At 42.3% G+C, this 24,062-nt stretch overlaps 1 protein-coding gene across 9 annotated transcripts in view; it reads right to left on the bottom strand.

The window, feature by feature from the left end:
* LOC115129434 (mitogen-activated protein kinase kinase kinase kinase 4-like) overlaps positions 1 to 22,951 on the bottom strand; it is a 97,838-nt gene extending 74,887 nt beyond the window's left edge. For 2 of the 9 annotated variants that reach the window (XM_029659780.2, XM_065018211.1), the window contains exons 1-2: positions 22,582 to 22,950; positions 22,207 to 22,272 (exon numbers count right to left, since the gene is read on the bottom strand). In XM_029659780.2, the coding sequence (XP_029515640.1) occupies positions 22,207 to 22,272; positions 22,582 to 22,638 (123 nt within the window). In that variant the 5' untranslated portion in view covers positions 22,639 to 22,950. Of the gene's footprint in view, positions 1 to 22,206; positions 22,273 to 22,581 lie in introns of all 9 variants that reach the window. The other 7 variants (XM_029659806.2, XM_065018216.1, XM_029659858.2 and 4 more) reach the window with 5 other exon arrangements.
* Between the last annotated feature and the right edge of the window lie 1,111 nt (positions 22,952 to 24,062).

Here is a 24,062-nt window from a genome sequence, read left to right as displayed (position 1 = left end):
AGAGTTGTTTTAACCGCCAGTAAAAACAAATGCCAAAAAGAGAGAACCGGGGAGTGAGAAACATTACACTGGAGATTGGATAACAGTCCTTGAGAGGAACACAGTGCCCGGTGTTGTTTCGTCGAGATTTTCTTTCTCACGGCACGCAATGATGGCTAGTCTGACACAATGAGCCGCTTCAGAGAAGAGCTTCTTCCCCAAAGCTGAGCAGCTGCAGGACACAACATTCTGCTCCGGCAACACCATAGACAGCCCAAATGATTTAAGTTGACCTTCTTTGCCAAGAACTGCACAAGCATAGACATGATCAGCAAAAGTGCTGTGAAATTGTGTGAACCATAGAAGTTGCGATAGAAGAGAGCATTCTGTTTGGACAATGGCATTGGAAAGCCATACATGTATGGGTCCTTTTTTACAAGAACCAGAGTCCTTTTCAGGCAACAGCATGGACAGGCTGTTGGTCCTCTACTCTGCCAAAAATACGTATTGTAGGCTACTGTGGTCCTTGTGACATCCATTATAAAAAGCCTTAGCATTGGGAGGTAGAGGATGTGGAGTTGTCATAATGAAGCTTATCCACCCTCTCAGTTCCAAAACAAACCCACATACCAACAAGGAGACAATGCTTGTTGTCGCACCGGGTCAAACCCCAGCCCTCTTAGTGAGAGGGTGACACATTCAACACCCATCCACCTCCTGTTCCAGGGGAGTAACCCAAAAACAAGGCCTCAGACTGGGTGTACCTCTGGGATCTGTACTGGTACCACTCATTAAGGTGGGGGGTTTACAGAACAGGATACCGTCAAGGTACAAGGTCATACAACAACAAACATACAAAAGCTGACTATTGTGTGCTTTGTTAGCTATACCCTCAGGAGGCTGAAACCTGTGTTTGTCTTAGATTAGGTGTCTGTGTATTTTAATACTAATCATATCACCAATCATAATAAAAACACAATCCAAGGCTAATAATAGCAGACAGCATTTTGTCCGCTATTCAGACCCCTAATCCAGGAGCAGAGCTCCACCGGCTTCTTCCTTCTGTAAACATGTACGCAGTGCAAGGGTTCTTTCAGTCTCTCTCTGTGTGTGTGTGTGTGTGTATACACTGCTCAAAAAAATAAAAGGGAACACTTAAACAACACAATGTAACTCCAAGTCAATCACACTTGTGTGAAATCAAACTGTCCACTTAGGAAGCAACACTGATTGACAATACATTTCACATGCTGTTGTGCAAATGGAATAGACAACAGGTGGAAATTATAGGCAATTAGCAAGACACCCCCAATAAAGGAGTGGTTCTGCAGGTGGGGACCACAGACCACTTCTCAGTTCCTATGCTTCCTGGCTGATGTTTTGGTCACTTTTGAATGCTGGCGGTGCTTTCACTCTAGTGGTAGCATGAGACGGAGTCTACAACCCACACAAGTGGCTCAGGTAGTGCAGCTCATCCAGGATGGCACATCAATGCGAGCTGTGGCAAGAAGGTTTGCTGTGTCTGTCAGCGTAGTGTCCAGAGCATGGAGGCGCTACCAGGAGACAGGCCAGTACATCAGGAGACGTGGAGGAGGCCGTAGGAGGGCAACAACCCAGCAGCAGGACCGCTACCTCCGCCGGAGCAGGAGGAGCACTGCCAGAGCCCTGCAAAATGACCTCCAACAGGCCACAAATGTGCATGTGTCTGCTCACATGGTCAGAAACAGACCCCATGAGGGTGGTATGAGGGCCCGACGTCCACAGGTGGGGGTTGTGCTTACAGCCCAACACCGTGCAGGACGTTTTTCATTTGCCAGAGAACACCAGGATTGGCAAATTCGCCACTGGCGCCCTGTGCTCTTCACAGATGAAAGCAGGTTCACAATGAGCACATGTGACAGACGTGACAGTCTGGAGACGCCGTGGAGAACGTTCTGCTGCCTGCAACATCCTCCAGTATGACCGGTTTGGCGGTGTGTCAGTCATGGTGTGGGGTGGCATTTCTTTGGGGGGCCGCACAGCCCTCCATGTGCTCGCCAGAGGTAGCCTGACTGCCATTAGGTACCGAGAGGAGATCCTCAGACCCCTTGTGAGACCATATGCTGGTGCGGTTGGCCCTGGGTTCCTCCTAATGCAAGACAATGCTAGACCTCATGTGGCTGGAGTGTGTCAGCAGTTCCTGCAAGAGGAAGGCATTGATGCTTTGGACTGGCCCGCCCGTTCCCCAGACCTGAATCCAATTGAGCAGATCTGGGACATCATGTCTCACTCCATCGACCATCGCCACGTTGCACCACGGACTGTCCAGGAGTTGGCGGATGCTTTAGTCCAGGTTTTGGAGGAGATCCCTCAGGAGACCATCCTCCACCTCATCAGGAGCATGCCCAGGGGTTGTAGGGAGGTCATACAGGCACGTGGAGGCCACACACACTACTGAGCCTTCATTTTGACTTGTTTTAAGGACATTACATCAAAGTTGGATCAGCCTGTAGTGTGGTTTTCCACTTTAATTTTGAGTGTGACTCCAAATCCAGACCTCCATTGGTTGATACATTTGATTTCCATTGATAATTTTTGTGTGATTTTGTTGTCAGCACATTCAACTATGTAAAGAAAAAAGCATTTAATAAGAACATTTCATTCATTCAGAACTAGGATGTGTTATTTTAGTGTTCCCTTTATTTATTTATATATATATATATATATATATATATATCTAAATAAATAAATAAATAAGAGAGAGAGGTGGGCGATATGGACAAAAATCCATATTGGGGTAAATTGCTTGAGTTGATGCGATAACGATAAATAGAACATTAATCTGCACCACAGTTTTGTTTATTTATTCTTTAAACAACTAGTTAGATGGTTGGAGCCATCAATTGTCCCAATAACAATCTCCCAGATTATCAACCTTATTTCATGTCAAACTTCACATTTCTTATCGTAATGAACGATATCAGCAAAATGCCTGTAATAAGTGATCATTGTTGATACTTTTCAGTTTATCATACCAGCTCTAGTGTGTGTGTGTGTGTGTGTGTGTGTGTGTGTGTACTAAAACAAAATATGCCTGTGTATTAATAGTGTGTACGCCTATGAGAGACCGTATGCGTGTTATCGTGGTTGGAGAACTCAGCAGAAAGATGGATTTGAACGTTAAACTGAGCAAACAGCTGTGAAGGGCTGTTAGCGCAAAACCCTGATTCCTGGGCTAGCCTAGCGCCGTGGAGGCCTCACCCTGAACCACTAACCAGATCACATATGATTGTAGCCCCCTGCCTCTGCCTGAAACACATACTAACCCACATAGCAGCCCTGCTGCACTACAAAAATAGCTGTTAATCCACAGTGAGAGGAGAGGCAGACAGAGAGAGCAGTTTAACCCTTCACGTGCCAGTTTGCCAGATACCAGCGGCGCTGGGGTTAATGAGCTCCCAGCCTCCTGCATCTGGTCTGACAAAACCTTCTGTCATTTAGGCTACACATCCAGAAAACAGGGGATCATTTATTTAGATGGCTAGGAGAACGAGAGAGGGGATTACAATAAAGGATAGAGAAGACAATAGAGAGATGGGAGAAGAAAAAGGGAGAGAGGGAAAAATAAAACATTTAACCATATGCCCATCGATGCAACAGTCTGTAAACCCTGTCGTAGGGTTCTGTTAAGGTAAACTTGCCTCTCCCTTGCATCCTCATCAGCATCATCAGCCTCGGTCTGTCCTCAATTCCCCCTCCTCCATCTATCTGTTCTCCATTATGATGTCCCCCTATGCTTTATCCTCACAGAATGCTTTGCATGAGATGACAGAAGAAAATAACAAATCCTTCCTTAAAATAGGCCTCACTACAGTCCACAAGGAGAGAGAAGTTTGGCTGTGATTATAATGGTATGGAAGGGAAGAAGAAAACGGCTGATGGTAAAACAGATTGGTGGTTGGAAGGTGTTTTTAAGGACAGCATTAGCCACTAGTCAGCAGGAGAGCAGACAGAATAGGAGCCAAATCAGCACGACATGATAAATAGCTTTATTTTACGCAATCTGTTACGGCCTCGCCAGAATATTACATTATTGTGTTTTTTAGGGGGCGTGACCTGATTCTCAGCAATGGACCACTGCCGGTACAAAAACAAACTCCCCTATAAAGCACTGTGGGCTTGTGAGGCCCGAGCTCATAAATTGTCCCAAAGCAACTGTGCACAACAGCACTCAGGAGAGAGATCGAGCTCGGCAAGACTTTGCCATTAACACCACTGAAGTCATTAACACCACTGAAGCCATTAACACCACTGAAGACATTAACACCACTGAAGACATTAACACCACTGAAGACATTAACACCACTGAAGCCATTAACACCACTGAAGCCATTAACACTTTCCTACTGGGCCTGACACAGATCAACTGATTCACTAGCTCAGTCACTCTCTCACGTCACTCAGGGGAGCGGCCTAATATAGCAGCTATACCTGTCTGCCTCACAAGTTGCCATGGGACCATGGTTGCCAAGGGCTTGTTTTAATCATATGGAGGGGATGGTGGGTGTTAGTCAGGAAGAAAAAGAGAGTGAGAAAGAGGGAGGGAGAGACAATTATAAAATGATTACAGTGCAGCGATGCCATGATAATAAAAAAAAGAATGAGGCCTTCACAGAGAGAGTGAGATATTTACCAAGTAGGAAGAGGGGGAAGGGAGGTAGTAGTGATGGGGAAAACATTGATACAGTTACATATCGCAATATTTTTTGAGAATATTATATTGATATTTGACTCCAAGTATCGATTTGTTATGTATATATATATATTTTTTTTTTTCTCCATTTTTTTTTCATACATGTATCATATTTTTTACTACTATAGGTAGCGTTAGCTAGGGCTAGTCAGCTGTACTGGCACCAAAACTCCAGTATTTTTCATCCTATACCTTGTTCTCTTTTAAAAGTGAGCCAACATGTTTTCAGCACTGTTACTTCCCTGACTGATCAAAACTAGTTTTCTCATGCTCTCTCGTATCTCTGCAGAAGATATATAGTGAGCAAAATGTTTGGAACATCAAATTGCAATACATTCTCAGTACATATAGAAGAATCGGGAGACGCAATGCATATCCTATAGGCACAATACATATCGTCTCATCCCCAGCCCTAGGAGTGATGATGAAAGGGAGGGAGAGAGAGGGAGAGTTTTATGAGTACACAGATCTTCCGTGCATCCAAGGCATTTATGTGTTGTGTACTGTTGTTGACTTCCATTTATGCTTTTTCCACTTGACACACACACACACACTCATGCATACACGCCACAAACACACACACACACACACACACACACAAAGTGATGAACAGAATATTTACTGTGATGCATTACTGTTGTTGAGTAACATCCCTGACCCACCCTTTAGTGCCACAATCTGGAGTCTGATTTTCCCTCATTCATAAGTGGGATTGTGTGTGTGTGTGTGTGTGTGTGTGTGTGTGTGTGAAAAAGTGAACCTGTGGAACTAATGAATAACATCAGCTAACACAGTTGGTCATCTGAAGTTTCTTCTAACACATCAAGTCAATACCAACGAGATAAAGTCACCTTCTCACACGACATCACGTGACCCACCTAATGTATGTGCGCACACAATATGGTGGCTTGTATCATGTCATTCTGAAGACAAGCACTGTCAGTCTGTCCGTACGTCTTCTTGTCAGAGTCTGACTTACAAATATGTGTTTGTAGGGATTAGGGATGGGTATGCTACTTTGCGAACTGCTAATGCCACTTACAATTGGTTAGCCTAGGCTCGCTAGACGGGTTCCACACTGAAAATATGCTAAAACATTAGTTTGTCAAACAGATTTCCTGGCTGTGATTCATCACCATGCACTGTTCAATGTGGAGTTGTTCATTTTTTTTTTCACCTTTATTGAATTAACCTGGTAGGCTAGTTGAGAACAAGTTCTCATTTGCAACTGCGACCTGGCCAAGATAAAGCAAAGCAGTGTGACACAAATAACAGAGTTACACATGGAGTAAACAATAACACAATAAACAAGTCAATGACACAGTAGAAAAAATAAAGTCTATATACAGTGTGTGCAAAAGGCATGAGGAGGTAGGCATCCACTCAAGACCATAAAAAATAAGATGCCAGAATAATCTAGATCAAACCTCTGTATAGAGAAAAGACTAATATTGATTTGTAACCCAGAAATGTTTTTATTTCAACTTGCCCAATTGAGCCCAGTTTCAAATGATCACTCTTTGAGAATAACTGTTCCAGACGCGTTTCACTTCACACTTGCAACTTTTATAATTTGAAAAAAATATTCTGTTGTATATTACATCATGTTTTTACCACAAAATAGGTGGGTCTGAATGTGATATGGGCTTGGGAAATAACAGCGTGTTGTCTATTAAATTAACAAAACAAGGCTATGCCATTGCACAGCAAAAGGCCTCTACAAGCAAGCTCCACTGCTGAGGTTACTGCCTTTCTGAAGATTGTGTTCCATGATATAATATAACCAGTTGATATTACGGGTTAGATAAATTCATCTTGAAAAGGCATTGGGTTTTTCATTGACTGAATATACAGTACATACAGTTGAAGACGGAGGTTTACATACACCTTAGCCAAATACATTTAAACTCAGTTTTTCACAATTCCTGACATTTATTCCCTGTTAAGATTCCCTGTTTTAGGTCAGTTAGGATCACCACTTTATTTTAAGAATGTGAAATGTCAGAATAATAGTAGAGAGAATTATTTATTTATTTCATCACATTCCCAGTGGGTCAGAAGTTTACATACACTCAAGTAGTTTTTGGTAGCATAGCCTTTAAATTGTTTAACTTGGGTCAAACGTTTTTGGTAGCCTTCCACAAGCTTCCCACAATATGTTGGGTGAATTTTGGCCCATTCCTCCTGACAGAGCTGGTGTAACTGAGTCAGGTTTGTAGGCCACCACACTTTTTCAGTTCTGCCCACAAATGTTTATTTTGTGAAGTGCACCAGTCCCTCCTGCAGCAAAGCATCCCTACAACATGATGCTGCCACCCCCGTGCTTCACCGTTGGGATGGTGTTCTTCGGGTCTCGCAAGCCTCCCACTTTTCCTCCAAACATAACCATGGTCATTATGGCCAAACAGTTCTATTTTTGTTTTATCAGACCAGAGGACATTTCTCCAAAAAGTACAATCTTTGTCCCCATGTGCAGTTGCAAACCGTAGTCTGGCTTTTTTATGGAGGTTTTGGAGCAGTGGCTTCTTCCTTGCTGAGCGGCCTTTCAGGTTATGTTGATATAGGGCTCGTTTTACTGTGGATATTGATACTTTTGTATCTGTTTCCTCCAGCAACTTCACAAGGTCTTTCGCTGTTGTTTTGGGATTGATTTGCACTTTTCGCACCAAAGTACGTTCATCTCTAGGAGACAGAAAACGTCTCCTTCCTGAGCGGTATGATGGATGCATGGTCCCATGGTGTTTATACTTGCATACTATTGTTTGTACAGATGAACGTGGTACCTTCAGGCATTTGGAAAATGCTCCCAAGGATGAACCAGACTTGTGGAGGACTACAACTTTTCTTCTGAGGTCTTGGCTGAAATCCTTTGATTTTCCCATGATGTCAAGCAAAGAAGCACTGAGTTTGAAGGTAGGCCTTGAAATACAGCCACAGGTACACCTCCAATTTAATCAAATGGTCAATTAGCCTATCAGAAGCTTCTAAAGCCATTACATAATTTTGTGTGAATTTTCCAAGTTGTTTAAAGGCACAGTCAACTTAGTGTATGTAAACTTCTGACCCACTGGAATTGTGATACAGTGAATTATAAGTGAAATAATCTGTCTGTAAACAATTGTTGGAAAAATTACTTGTGCCTTGCACAAAGTAGATGTCCTAAGCAACTTACCAAAACTATAGTTTGTTAACAAGAAATTTGTGGATTGGTTGAAAAACGAGTTTTAAATGACTCCAACCTAAATGTATGTAAACTTCTGACTTCAACTGTACATGTATGGCAATTTAGCAATTAGGATTTGATATCTGTAATGGTTATGACAAATTAGGCATTATTGCACACTGTTGGCAAATAGATAAATGCACACATTTTCTTTTCTCCCAGTGTGGGCCTTGTGTTCTAAAAATAGTTTTAAAAATGTCAAATGCACATCCCTAAAGCACACACCAGTCACAGTCCCTGAGCTGAGTGCAGTGCAGAAGTAGGCCTAGTGATTTAAGGCAGGACGCTCACCCTCAGCCTTAACCCACCACTGTCTGGCACATAACTTACACACGTGGCACAGCTAACTCTATGTAGGGATGAGAGAAGGAAGGGAGGAGGGAAGGGAGAGAGAAATGGGGATGGGGGATTTAGAAAGAAAGAGTGCAAGAGACAGACGGGATCAGAGAGAGCCAGAGAGATAGGTGAACACTAACAGCCAGAAAGGCAGAAGTCTTGGGGCACCTTCATGGCCATTCATTCAGTAGAGCTAGGGATTCACCACCAGTAACACACTTCTATCCAAAAATACCCTGGTCCATCTTCTCTCTATTACACCACCCAGGGCTCTCTCCTCCCCTCCCATCCTCTGCCAGCTGGTCCTGAGCCCAGCAATTAAAGACCTGCCTAAACCCCTCTACCTCCCTGTTTCCTCAGGGTATGGCCCTGCTCCACATGAAACTGATAGGGGCTGAGCATGACAGGCATCAGATGGGCTTACCTGCAGCGAGAGAGAGACGAGGGGAGCAGGTGCTAGCCCACCTCTTTGTCTGGACTTGCCCTACAGTATGTGGTGAAAGTCTGCTTTTGTTTTTGGGGAAGTGGGTGGAGAGGTAGTTACAGGTCACCAAGTCAGTTAAAGCCGGACTTTCACTACACTGAGAATCGCTGTGTGGAACAAGAAACAGATGACCCTTCATGCACACACACACACACACACACACACAACTACCTTGGAGACAACAGTGCACCACAACAGGGAACCAGAGTTTAAATGAAGTACTATACTGTCCAGAACCCTTAGACAAACCATGGCAACTCATCGCCATGACAACTGTACCGCAACCCCCTAACCTACCACCCACTTCCCCTCAATGTATACACCCCCACCACCTGTGCAACTGAGACAAACTTAGTCGGAACTGCAAGGCTTTTGTGGAGAGAGAGGAGAGAGGGGGAAGGTCTTTGTGAAGTCAGTTCAATACCTTAGCAGTACCCTTGGGAAGGGGTCCCAGTGCTGTATATAAGCTGGCTGGCGGGAGAGGATTGCAGCAGTTCTTTCCCTCTTGTTAAAGGCAGTGTTGGCATGTAGAACACCTTGCTAATGAGTCTTCCAGCTCAGAGCAAAGAGTTGGCACAGACAAAGGAGAGGAGGAGGAGAGAGAAAGAGGCTGCCCTTCTCGAGGAGGAGAGAGAAAGAGGCTGCCCTTCTCGTGCCTGGTGTCAAAATGCCCACGGCTGCATCCACAACGACAATGAGACAAGGCTTTCACTATTCACCAAGGCAAAGGGTGGCTACTTTGAAGAATCTCAAATATATTTTGATTTGTTTAACATGATTCTAAATTATTCTAATGATACTAATACCCAAAAGTCTAATACCCAAAATAAAACATTACGTGACTCTCCACCAATAATTACATACAGAGGATTGGAGGATTCTAAATTAAAACCAAAAGCCACCTCATGGGTCTCCCGGTGGCGGCCGGCACGGGTACCGAACCTGCATCTGTAGCAACGCCCATCCACTCCGGAGCAAAGAATCAAAATACAGAGAGGTGTTGGTAAAGGTATATTGTCCCGCTAATAGCCCATAATGGACTATTATAATACTGTACATGGTGTCCAGGTCAGGATAACTAAGACATTTATTTATTAAAGACTATCAGAAAGAATGTTGGTACGTATTTATTTTGATCCAAAGCCATGAATGAGTGAGTCACTCAGCTTTATGTAGGTGCCGGCTATATGACTGTCATCAACTTGATAATATATAATGATATTTTGGAGGTTATTGCAATCTGAATAAAGGTCAAAATAATATTTGTAAAGGCAAAAACATTTATTTCTGATTTTAGAGGGAGAGAAACGCTGGGCCAATTGTGCGCCTCCCATAAAGGCCAACATATAGCTCTGCTAATATCCATAATGGTACTGTACAATGTGACCGTGTGTTTGAAAGAGTATTTTCCAGTAAGCAACAATTTGTTTACCTTCATTAGACAACTTTGTTCCAATATTTCAGTAATTCACTGATATTTATTCCCATAGTAATTCGTTATGGATCCATAACTAAATAAACATCAGCAGTTTGAAAGACTATTTTTATCACTATTTTATTAACAAAAGCATTAAGATGTTGATGAAGAAATAATGTACTGCTGTTTTGAGTTGGAAATGTAACACTTCAGAGTACTTAAGCATCGGATACATTGCAGGTAGGGGGATGTTCACACCTACAGTAGCAGGGCTATAAAGAGTCTATTGTCCTGCTAATCTGGCAACGTGTTTGATAACCTGTTTTCAAAATGCCACCAGCTGTCCATCACTACCATAAATAAAAACACAGCACCTTGTTTACATTCTTTATTGTAACCAAAATGTCACAAATAATTTGTATCTACCTTTCCAATTACTTTTAGTAATTTTAGTTTGTGATTAATTTGATTAGTATTATGGTGTTTCTTGTCCAAGGAAAATGAAAAACCCTCTGGATTTCCATTAGGATGGAACGAAAACTATGGCGCTGTACAACGTGACGGTCGGGAGTACAGTACTGGGCTATTTAGCTAAAGAAAACAGTGTCCTGCGGGAGACCAGGGTTCAATTCCCCGAAGAGGAGGAAGGAGTAGGCTGTCCTTGAAAATAAGAATTTGTTCTTAAACTGACTTGCCTAGTTAAATAAAGGTTGCAATAAGAGCATTACATTTCTACACCATCATTTTCTAATCTAGTCTAACCAATACCCAAATGGGGATACAGTGAAAATAAAATCTCATTGATGTATCAAGACCAGTCCCCATGCTCGTCTCAGAGCAGCGCGGAACGGTGCTAAAATTCTATTGCATCTAACTTCAATGTGCTCTATAAATAAATAAGACCTACACCACTTTTAACAGCACATTACTCAACACTAGTGAGACTCGTGTCGCTTACGGTAGGCCTACAGTATATAACAAAATATGACATGACTCTGCACCAATAATTACATATAGAGGATTGGGGGATATTTCTGTAATTCAGTGATATTTATTCCCATAGTTATTCGTTATGGATCCATAACTAAATAAACATCAGTATTTGTATCATTATTGTATTAATGAATGCATAAAGATGCCATTATTAGATACATTGTTTTAGTCTGAACGTGCAGACTGGCACTAAGAACAGAACAGCGAGAATGTTTCCCTAGTCAGCGCTATTATTAGTGTAACGCCCCTTAAATATTTTGGAGATAATTTTGTTTTCAAATAACGTAAAATGATTGAGAAAAAGGCCATTCTTGAACATGGTGTGAGACATTGTTACTAATTTGTTTAAAAAAAAGCCAGTTTGTTATTTAGAATGATTTATTTCTGTTTTTAGAGGGAGAAAAACCAAAAACCTACAGCCATCTCATGGGTCTCCCAGTCGAGGCCGGCACAGACACTGAACCAGCATCTGTAGCAACACAGCTTGCACTGCTATGCAGTATCTTAGACCGACTCAGGCGCTGTACAATGTGACTGGTTGGGAGTGGAATACAGTAAGAGCAAAATAATCCTAACATAAAAATAATAAAAACCTTATTGTAACAACAGTTTTAGTAAGTAATACTGAAGTCGTGCACAATTATCAGTTTCTATTTAGGGGTATGTCGCCCATTCATTGTCAGTTAGACACACAGTAGGACCCAAAAGCATAATCAGTGGAGCAATGAAGTGGTGACGCAGGGTACCTTACTAAACCACAAATGACCTCTAAATCCCACAGCGTAAACTCACAACTTTTAAAGGAGGAATTACTGTAAGGGCTATTTGACCAAGATAGAGAGTGATGGAGTGCTGCATCAGATGACCTGGCCTCCACAAGCACCCGACTTCAACCCAATTGAGATGGTTTGGGATGAGTTTGACTGAAGAGTGAAGGAAAAGCAGCCAACAAGTTCTCAGCATATGTGGGAACTCCTTCAAGACTGTTGGAAGAGCATTCCTCATGAAGCTGGTTGAGAGAATGCCAAGAGTGTGTAAAGCTGTCATGAAGGCGGCAGGGTAGCCTAGTGGTTAGAGCATTGGACTAGTAACCAAAAGGTTGTAAGTTCAAATCCCTGAGCTGACAAGGTACACAATATGTAGTTCTGCCCCTGAACAGGCAGTTAAGCCACTGTTCCTAGGCAGTCATTGAAAATAAGAATTTGTTCTTAACTGACTTGCCTAGTAAAAAAAAAGGTAAAATTTAAAAAAAATTTAAAGGCAAAGGGTGGCTACTATAAAGAATCTCAAATATATATTTTGATTTGTTTACCACTTTTTTGGTTACTACATGATTCCATGTGCCATTTAATAGTTTCGATATCATCACTATTATTCTACAATATAGAACATTGTAGAAATAAAGAAAAACCCTTGAATGAGTAGGTGTGTCCAAACTTTTGACTGGTACTGCATGCGTGTGCTACTCAGGGTATTCAAATAATTTAAATGTGATACGGGGGAGAGAAAGTGAAATTCAGTGTCTCAACACATGCCTGTGTATGTGTAGTCAGTGCATGCGAAAGAGTTTCAGTGTTCAAATTTATTTATAAAGCCCTTCTTACATAAGCTGATATCTCAAAGTGCTGTACAGAAACCCAGCCTAAAACCCCAAACAGCAAGCAATGCAGGTGTAGAAGCACGGTGGCTAGGAAAAACTCCCTAGAAAGGCCAGAACCTAGGAAGAAACCTAGAGAGGAACCAGGCTATGTGGGGTGGCCAGTCTTCTTCTGGCTGTGCCGGGTGGAGATTATAACAGAACATGGCCACGATGTTCAAATGTTCATATAATAATAATAATAATCACAGTGGTTGTCGAGGGTGTAACAGGTCAGCACCTCAGGAATAAATGTCAGTTGGCTTTTCATAGCCGATCATTCAGAGTATCTCTACTGCTCCTGCTGTCTCTAGAGAGTTGAAAACAGCAGGTCTGGGACAGGTAGCACGTCTGGGTTCAACTCTGAATCTCCATCAGTGTGTGGAAGTATGTATGTGTTAGATAGATTATGAGGACGTATCTTTGTGTGCATATGTGCGTTTGAAGCACACATTCTCTCGGGAGTTTAGAGAGTCTGCCCAGCTACAGGAGGAAGTGCTCTGCTCCAATCACAGGCCTGAGTTCTAGTCAGGTGACCTGTGTTCTAGTCAGGTGACTTGGGCAGCACTCAAGTGTTGTGAATCAGATTAAAACAACCTTAATGAGGCCCACGGTCATTCAGTTCAACCAGCCAGTCAGTCAGTCTAACCAGCTGCCTGGCCCTGAAAGTGGAGGGGAAGGGGATGAAAGGAAAGAGGCAGCCCCCAATGAAGAGAAACAGCCATGATAAGAATCAGGGACATATGGAGATTGCATGATAGTGTGTTAAGTGAGTGTGTGTGGTAAGTGGGGGGAGTTTAAGTGAAGGAAAACTACAAAATAAGACAAATTAAACTTTGTATAAATAAACACACTGATAGATATATTTATGGTTAAACCAAAATGGAAGACAATAGGGCCATGGTCAGAAATGTGTTTGGAGGAGATACAACTTTTATGCAATACAAAAAGCCATTAAAACAAAGAGTGAGGTACAACATTACAGCAGGGATGTCAAACACATTTTGTCTCAGGGGCCGCATCCGGTCTTCAATGAGGGCCGGAAGGCCACACTGAAACTTCCTCGCCATCAAAATTTGCAAAAGATAGTCCTTTTTTCTGATGTTCCCTGACTCTCCAGATGTCATTTAGCGAGCTGGACATAAACTGAATGACTGCAGGTGCATTATCATTTTTACACAGTTTGAATTTGGTTTTAGTCATTTTAAAGTATAGAGTTCTTTATTTACTCAAACCACTGGCCTGCAGGCCATATGTTTGATACCCCTAAACTAAAGTGAATACAGCCAGATATACCAACAGTCTCACTACTGAGAGTGGTATAACCTATTCCAATGGACACCTGCTGTTTTTTGTCTTCTTTTTATGCTACATTCCCCAATCTCTACCTAAAACCTTGTGCCCACACAGATCAGACAGAGTGCCTCAGCCTGCCTCCCCCATCCTTATATCCCCTATACCCAGTCCAGATGGCCTCCCATACAGTAGTATGCTAAACCCTAAAGGCTCAGACAAGCCACAACTGTCATTAAGAACAAACACAACACACCGAGTTAGACCTTTCAAGACACAGAACCTGAATATATATACCTAAGAACTAGTGAATGTCTTGCAGCCAGAAGCCACAAGACAATGTCTCTCATCCTAAACTGCTAGTACCACCATTCATCGGACCTTGCTTGATTGACTACACTAATAGACAGAATACATAAGACAGTCATACTATCTTCTTGTGTCTGAACCCCTCTGGCAGAGTGTAGCATTGTGGGGTTTCTCCAGAGCCCGCCTGCTCACAGTTGCTCTTCTGTCTGTCCGGTACACACGGATCTGATGGCAGCTGGCCGGCCACGGTGGACATTTTGATGTGGAACAGAGAGGCCTTCTCTAGGCCTTATCAGTCAGAAGGAGGTCAGAAATAGATAGGAGCTGTTGTCTGTGAGGCTAGTTAGCACCAGGCTCTCTGTGTCTAACAGACAACTCTTTTTAGAATCAATACAGCCAGGCGAGCGAGAGAGCAAGAAAGAGGAAGAAAGAGAGAGAGAGAGGGGGAGAAGGAGAGCGACATCTGACTAAGCTAAACCTACTACCCCACACCACAGGACACATCGAACACGCGTGACTGATGAACTGACAGTGACATGACATGTGTGCCATTGGACGTGTGTGCATTCCTGTGTAGACCTATGACTCACAGCCATCTACTGGTCTCCTTCTTGGTTTAGATAGAATAACTTGGAAAAGACTCCTGCATGTCTAGCTAACCCTCTTTAAGGGTAGAGCTGCAGCCTCATTTTGAAAGACCTAAAAGCCAGCAGAGCACACTTCTTCTCTACACACTACATAGACATAATACTGTAATGTCTTCTTCAGACGCAATGAAACAATGCAAGCCTTGCAAAATAGCATTGTGGACTTCAAAGTTGTATCTGTGAAGAAAGTATCCAGTGAGCTGTCAAACCCACACAGAGGAAATAGTGTTTTCACAGAAAAGCACTCAAAAAGATCAGTGCTGTCAATCTCTGGGAGCTAGAATGGCTGTCCATTTACCCCATTGTCTGAATTTATTAGTCATTGGGCCGCCCTATAACAGAGCACCAACACATACTGAGTGCATTGTATAACAATCTGTCTCTTCACAGGGGACATAAAGATGCTTATGGTTTGGAAAGTGATGAGTCTGAAGGCGATCAGGACAAACAAGCAGCTGGTGCTTGTGATGATTGTATTTTGTTGGAGGCACGCAAGCGAAGAACAACGCTTAGCCCTTATTGATCAGGTCTCAACTCCCTTCACTGTGTCTTAATTTTCCTATCATGTGGGGCAGGGGAGTGGGTGGGCATGGTGTACTGGGGGCTAGCTGGAAGAACCAACGCTAGCTTAATAATCAGGGGGATGTTAAAAGGGGAGAGGAGGTAAATGGACAAGATCTAAATGAGGGGGTAAAGTTTCCACCCAGTCACATCATGGCCATAAGCTGCCAATTAGACATGTCTATGCGTGGCTGAGAGGCAGAGGAGAGAGGTGGATCGCTGTATTTTTTTCAGCTTTTTCCACCTTTCATAGCAAGCTGCCAGGGGGCTAAGCATTAGGCAGAGCCCCTGTGCTTGGGTGGCCGGGCTCTGGGAAGGAAAGGACAACTGCAGTCTCTCTATTAAACTCGTTAGGGAGAGTCGAGCCAGCGTTTCAGTACGCAGTAGCAGTGACTTCATCTGGGTAGAATGTAGGTATGTTTATGAAGGACCTACACCTGGGGCAGGTAATGAGGGGAAACTAGGTGTTAACCACAAACAGTGTTTTAATTAGGTGGTAGCTAATGCCATGGACTGGTGTGCCTGACATTATTGTGGGAAGGAGCAATCCAGTGTTAAATTTACACTTTCCTTCAGTTTTTTTTAAAGACACCAGCAGAGAGTGGAAATGAAAGTCAGGTGAAGAATCAGGCCTTACTTCTTGCCAGGCTTCTAGTACGTTTAAGCTGCTGTAAATAAGTGTAGGTGCCCACTACAAACTACATGGACACTGCACCGCATCACACCTCCCACAATGGACCATAACCCTGTTCCTCACTCGCTCTCTCATCGTTGTCCTCTCTCATCTCTTGTAGACCTAGGGCAGATGGAGAAGGAGGTGGTGGAGTGCATTTCAATTAAACAGGTGTGCCTTGTTAATTTGTGGAATTTCTTTGCTTCTTAATGCGTTTGAGCCAGCTCAAATAAGCAATCAGACTCATTCGACATCTTTCTCTGTGTCCAAAATGGAACTTCAGATTGACATTGCAAAAAACAGTGTGGGGTTTGGCGGTATCCAGATTTTCATATCGTCATTTTCTGTCACCCCAGGATTTACTGTATTATCAGCTTGGTACACAAGGGGGAGCCAAAACGCTAAAAATCCCATTGGGCATCTATTACCAGAATGCTAACAAAATTAGCACAAGTAATAGAACATTTCCATGGAGGCTGCTAGCTAAATATTCTAAATAAGCACAAACGAAAATAAACTAATTGCAAAGACAGGCAATCCAGCTCATAAAGTTAGGCATTTATAGGGAGGAGCTAACCGAAGAGTTTGGTGAGTTTGGACATGCTCTGAGAAGAGGAGAAGCGGGAGGAACAGACAGCCGAGAAATATCTTGCTGCATTTTATAAACGCAGATCTAAAATGCTTCTTATTGTAATTTCTTCTCAGCATCAGACAAATGTTGTGCTTCAGTTGCACTTCTAAACTCGAGAATCCACGAACGGCATTCTATCAGCTGACAGCACTCTGACTGATGTGTAGCTACTTTTCTCCTCTGTGAAGCCAGACCATTTTTCTCTAGGAAAATGCCAGATTAACTTTAAGCAAAACATTAGGAAACATACCTGGCTACATTCTTTATATGACAGGCCTAAACATTAGAAATATGACGGCAATGCATCATTTCACAAAAAAAGAAAGACCTTGCTTTTTCATTGTACGCTCATTTACTTGTGATGCTGGCAATCAAATAGCGTTACACTTCTGTTGTCATCTGATGAAAATTAATACATTTTCTGAATGTGTTGCACTAATGTATTTTCTGTTAAGGAAAACTATAGTTGCACATCCCTAATCACTCTATAGAAACAAAAAAAACACTTGACTTTCAATATAAAACGCAACCCTGTCAATACAGAGCTGGACTCACATGCTCCCGATTTCTCCCGTTGTGCTATTTACAAACACCTGACTGGCTCAACTGTTCTGGGTAACTACGTAAGCTTCATAATGTAAAATAATGTGACAGGTGAAATGAGAACGCAATCTACTTTATCTCCTATATCCATTGCACAAGTTGGAAAAAAAATATGTATTGAAATGTATTGAAATGTATTGAAAAACTTATACACAGTACACCGCTCAAGCCACCAACTTCTCGTCATTACATGATGACTTCTGCCATTTTGCTACTTCCTCACGTCTGACTAACATCCACCAGCTCTCTACAGCAAAGCTGATGACCAAGAAAACAATATCAAGTTCCTTGAAAATAACCATGTCAGACTAACTAGAATTAACTGAACCGTTGACCAGTTGTAGAATGGACTAGACAGTTATTATGAGGGTTTATAATTGGGTTAAAAAATGTTACCCCCACGGGGGAAATGCTACTTACTCATTGACTGACAGTGTGCGTAAGATGTTTTTAGGACTAGAGGGTGTGAGACATGCATTCAGAATGGCCCATTACAACTCCTGCTGGGTCTTACCCTCTAAACAAAAATACCTTTGATTATGAGATTATCTCTCTCTATGTGTCAAGTTGGCTGGATGTCCTTTGGGTGGTGGACCATTGTTGATACACACAAGAAACTAGTCAGCATGAAAAACCCATCAGCGTTGCAGTTCTTCACACAAACTGGTGTGCCTGGCACCTACTTCCATACCCCTTTCAAAGGCACTTAAATATTTTGTCTTGCCCATTCACCCTATGAATGGCACACATACACAATCCATGTCTCAATTGTCTCAAGACTTCAAAAACGTATTTAACCTGTCTCCTCCCCTTCATCTACACTGAAGTGAATTTAACAAGTGACATCAATAAGGGATCATAGCTTTCACCTGGACTCACCTGGTCAGTCTGTCATTTTCTTAATGTGTTGCATACTCAGTGTAGTTTGTATTTACAATAGTGCTTCACTGGTTGCCCTTTTCTTGTGGCAAAAGGTCACAAATATTCCTGCTGTGATTGCACACTGTGGTATTTCACCTAATAGACATGGGAGTTTATCAAAATTGGATTTGGGAGTTTATCAAAATTGGATTTGTTTTCTTTGTGGGTCTGTGTAATCTGAGGGAAATCTCTCTCCCCACCACAACAGCTGCTGTCCACATAGCTACAAAAAAGGCACACAGCTGCCATTAGCACATCTGAATATGATGGCCAATCAAAAAGGGCTGTAGATCGAATATACACATGCAGATCCTAACACAAACACTCACAGCTGTGGATCAAAACATATGCAAACCCCAAACACACTAAGACTGAGGCACTAAATGAATGTAGGATATGGGAAACTCTCTATTTTAATGACAGAGTAGGCTTAATCCACCGGCAGCCTTCATGACGTTGGCAGTCCCTAAACAATATGATTTGATGTAACATTTCTTTACGCCCAGTTATTTATATATAGCAAATTGTTTATGTGCCAGTCCCCAGATCTAAGAAGACATTGTAGCTAGCTACTCATGGTGAAATGATTTTATATAAAACAAGTTGATTCAGCCAAGGGTATCATCTGCTCTCAAGAGAAAATGGCTGCTACAGAATGTATGTTTTTAGATTTATGTACAGAGAATATCTGCTACAGTCCCTAAAAGGAAGACAACCTGTCAGCACACACCCAAATGCAGAGTGGATGGTTTTAGACAGAATCAAGATAATGACATACTACAGAAAACTCTTGGTTGTATCTTGATGTTGACATTCTGTGGATTCCTGGAGAGAGGAAGGGCCTGTATCTAGCGATGTGTGGGTAAAATCACCGGTGAAGCCAATGCAGAAGAAAAGGCATATTACAACCTGTGTTGTGATAATTGCTTTGTTTGCTCTATAACCTGCTAGTTCATATGCCTGGACACCGTGAAATATAGGCCTAAAGGCCGAGACAATAAGAAAACAGTGGCAGAATAAATTCAACCACAAATTTCTTTCAGCATAGAACTGGAGAGCAACATCTGTCTGGTGAAGTCCACAAAACATATTGCATGTAGCGAACAGTTACATGCCCTAGGCATGGTCAAGCAAAGTAATGTTTCTGACAAATTTTCAGACTACTAATTAACTATTGATTTAGAACCATGGAGTTACCGCAAGTCGCAAAGAAAACGGGAGCTGCTTCCACTATTCCAGCACCATTTCAACATCTAAATCACCTATGCTTAGTCTAATACAATGACAACTAAAAGATAGCAAAAACGATTTAGTCCCATCAACGTAAGCTAAATATGATGTGGCTATCCATGGCACTGATTTCTGTGTGTGTGTGTGTGTGTGTGTGTAAGTAGAAAAAACATGTTGACTCACTCTACTTGTAGAGAAACGCCAATACCATCCTCCTCTTTCATGTTGCCTAAACGGTCTATCACTCGGTCATACAGTACACGTATTTAGTTTTTTTTGTCCTAGACTACCTGGCTAAAATACTTGCTCACTAGACTAACTTCCTTTCATGGGCAACGATGTGCCAGGCCAGCTAGCTAACATTAGCATACTATATTTAGCTACATGTTGATCTTCCATCCTCTCAGACCAGGGGGACAATGTATTAGTTTACGGTTGATCAGAATCGCCATTATAATCATTAGCCAGTACGGAGAATTAAGTAAAACCACAAGTCCAAATCCCTATCTCCATCCATGGCTAATTTAGGAAAGAGACGATTTTAGCCAGCTAGCCACCAGAGGACAACAACAATGAAATGCAACAAATTAATTTTTGTTTTCTGTCAATAATGACATTTGGCTTATGATTGGTCTGAAGCCAAACCCAAACTGGTTTCCCTTGATCATTTTTTGGGGTGTGCCAGAACCATTCACAGCTGAGCTCACTCAGTTTAGCTCAACGCTAATGGGCTATTATTTGAATCAAGGGATGCCAAATGCTCGCTGGCTTCCCATGAATTCAATGCTATGGGCGGCAACAATGACACACTCTTTCTGACCAGACATCAGATAGATACGCTACACAGATAAGCTTTGCCAGCAGCATACCACCCTGCATCCCACTGCTGGTTTGCTTCTGAAGCTAAGCAGTGTTGGTCACTGGATGGGAGACCAGGTGCTGCTGGAAGTGGTGTTGGAGGGCCAGTGGGCCCCCCCCAAAAAAAATCATATTACCCTGTGTAGGGTGCTGTCTTTCAGATGGGGTGTTAAATGGTGGACCGACTCTCTGTGGTTGCTAAAGATCCCATGGCATTTAATGTAAGAGTAGGGGTGTTAACCCTGGTGTCGTGGCTAAATTCCCAATCTGACCTTCAAACCATCATGGTAACCTAATCATCCCCAGCTTCCAATTGGCTCATTCATCCCTCACCACTGTAACTGTTCCCCAGGTCGTTGCTGTAAATGAGTGTTCTCAGTCAACTTACCTGTTAAAAAAACAAAAACATACTGAGACAGAGGGATGCTTTCTCTGATGAGATACATTCAGCCTCTAGAATATTTTTGAGAGACGAAAGATAAACATTTTGGGGACACCTGGCTTCCGTTGGCATCAATGAATACACACCACTGTGTATCCTCACTCTGGACCTCTGACATGTCCTCTGATTATTACATGTTTCTATGATACCCTACTGAACAGCTATGTAAAGCTGATGGAGGTCAGCTTTGATCACTGTATCACTGGACATCGATTGACTCAGTTCATCACTAGGCCCCTGTGTGATCTGCACTGATCCAGTTCTGGTCAGCCAGATCATTGTATACATTAGGGTGTAGTAGCGTACACTGTGAATCTGTTTGTTGGGGTGTTTCCACCCACGGAGGACTCATTTGTCCAAATGTTAGTTTTACAGATGGTTTTATGTCAAATAAGTTTATGTAATTAATTACTTATGTCAAATACATAATCTATATAGTGCAATTTATTTGGCTTTGAGTTGGCACTTTTGAGACTATCCCATTGCATATGCGACCAGGCAAGCTAAATCATTATCAAATTGGCTATTTGAACGTTTTCAACCAATTTATTTGACCCAGGTCTAATAGTCTTCTATTGGAATCCATGTGACCAATAAAATCAGGCGACAACAGGGTGATGCAAGTCGTCTATTCTGAACAAGTCTGGACATATTCTCTCTTTCTACAAGGTAACAGCAGCTTCAAAACAACAGGATGTGATGTAGGTAGGCTGCTCTTACCACTCTCCAGTGACATGGGGAAGGGGTGACGGTAGCTGGATACTGTAGGCGCAATCTCCTACACATTGAATCCCATGCTGAACTAGTCGACTGTTATTACAGTGGCATGTCAATTTGCCTATCACGGCATCGGATCTGAGTATACAGTAGGCCTAACTAGAATGCGCAACCGTGCACACCCAGTAGCGCAACGGGAGAAGTTTGTCAGGCACGTATGATAGCCTAAGCATTGGCAGGAAAATGAGGGTCTGGTTTGGCTTACATGTTGTTGACGGATAAATAAACGAACAGTTGGTAAGTCCTAACACAATAAAACACACGAAAAAATCGTAAAGAAAATAAAAGGAACAGTTATATAGGTTGGCCTTTGCATCTCAGCGCATTACTAATCCAGACCGCACTGGTCCAACGGTCTATAATTGCAGTTTCTCTTGAGCAGGGAGAAAAATACATGTTTGAGCTAGTTTCCGCCTATTTTGAGTATATAGCCTATATGGAATATGAAAATCCAAACAAACCTTGTATACTTGTCCATAGGTACCATTGCCGACCACTTCCACCAGTTCGAAAATACCAGCTGGGTCCTATAAAATTAAATGATCAAATGGTTAACATTTACCAAATAACTGTTTGTGAGAGAGGGATGGTTTAGTATGGGCCACGTTAACAACCCGTTAAATCAGGTGGTTGCGACCGAATTGCCTTTACATCCCAGAGCATTGCAAACAAAAGAATGATAGGAACTCAGCCATCTAACGGTATACACAATAAGAACAACACATACTACGTGACACATTTTACCAGGGTTTATCCCATGGTGGCGTCAATAAAATTACAATACAAAGATTTGAACAGCAAATAACACAAATCCGTATAACATGCATTGCACTCACCCGCAAAGAGGCAAGGTCTATGTCCACTAGACTTTTAGCTGGAGACTCGTTCGCCATTTTTCAATAATACATAGAAATTGCAACGTCTATTTTAGTCTCTTCAAGTCAATTGTCTATATGCAATGCCGTAATCTCATAATTGAAATTGTTATCTTATTCCTTGCTAATGTAATGTCGATCCAAAGCGGGTTTTTCTTTGTAAACTACTCCCGTCGTTGTCGAACGGCCGCGATTACTCCATATTGCGCTACCACAGTTGGCAGTGAGCTTGCTCCTCTCAATTCTCCGCCCTACCCCTCTCTCGCTCTCAATTCAATTTAAGAGCTTTATCTCTCGTTCTCGCTCTCCCACTCACTCCACTGTAAAGCCTCACCAACACGGGAAGCAGAATCAGTCAGTGTCTGAGAGACAGATAGACCGAGAGAAAAACGCTGCAGGTGCAGGGGGGAGTGGATGGAGAGAATAATAGTGAAGAGCTCCCCCATCAGAAATGAATCCACACATGCTGAATGTATGTGGCCTGCTGCTAAACTTATAGTATTGACTTTTTGACCATTGTTTTCCTGTAGTCTTCATAAAACCACATCCATGCAAGTACACACTCTTTATTTGACCCTGGGTCTGTTAATCAAATTGAATGGGTGGGAGAGGGATTGAAGTAGAGATCAGTGTCACCTTTTGGATTTATTCATGTTTATGATGGATAAATAAACGGTTTATTATATTACTGTAAGGTGTAACCAAAATGTGTTTATGTGCTTGCAAGGGCTCTCTCTCTCTCTCTTCTTTCTGCTGTCTGTCAGTTTGTTAGATAAGGCTTTCGGTCAGTTAACTCATTAGTCTTTAACAATGACAAATAGCCTGTAATTCATAAAAATAATGTTTTGTAGCCTTAGTGCAGACAATATTTACAGTGGTAGATCAGCTAAACGGCAGATCGTACTGAATCAATACATCCTCTCAAAACATTGACTTAACCAACATGGACAAACCTTCTTTATACATCTATGAAAACATCCTCCATCTTTCTCTGAGGCCTGTGCTGTAGGCATCACAATAACATGGTGAATGTCGCCAACCTCCAGGTCTCTATATCAGATGAAGAGTTAATAAGAGCATGTGAAATGGAAGCAGTGATAAATATTTCACCACTGCTGTCACACCTGGTATTGTTGTTGGGTTCTATCCCATTGCTTCCTACACCACTGAATAACAGCAGACTATTTTGCAAACTCTTTTCATGTCATACGCAATGGCTGAAATGTCAGTGAGCAGGCTGTTTGTCCAGGCTGTGTCCCAAAGCAAGGTGCTCTTCGTGGGGATCAGTTCCCTACCCATGCCCCATGACTCAACTAAGACAGGCCCATGAAGGCCCCACATTATCCTGTATATAACAGCAGTCATTGCTGCTGAAGAACCAGGTTAGTCTTGCTGTCCCACCATCAACATCACAGTACTAAAGTTTGTAAATGTGTTTATCT

Source organism: Oncorhynchus nerka, linkage group LG1, assembly GCF_034236695.1.
Source record: "Oncorhynchus nerka isolate Pitt River linkage group LG1, Oner_Uvic_2.0, whole genome shotgun sequence".
Taxonomy (NCBI): domain Eukaryota; kingdom Metazoa; phylum Chordata; class Actinopteri; order Salmoniformes; family Salmonidae; genus Oncorhynchus; species Oncorhynchus nerka.
This window is presented reverse-complemented; position numbering and strand designations above follow the sequence as displayed.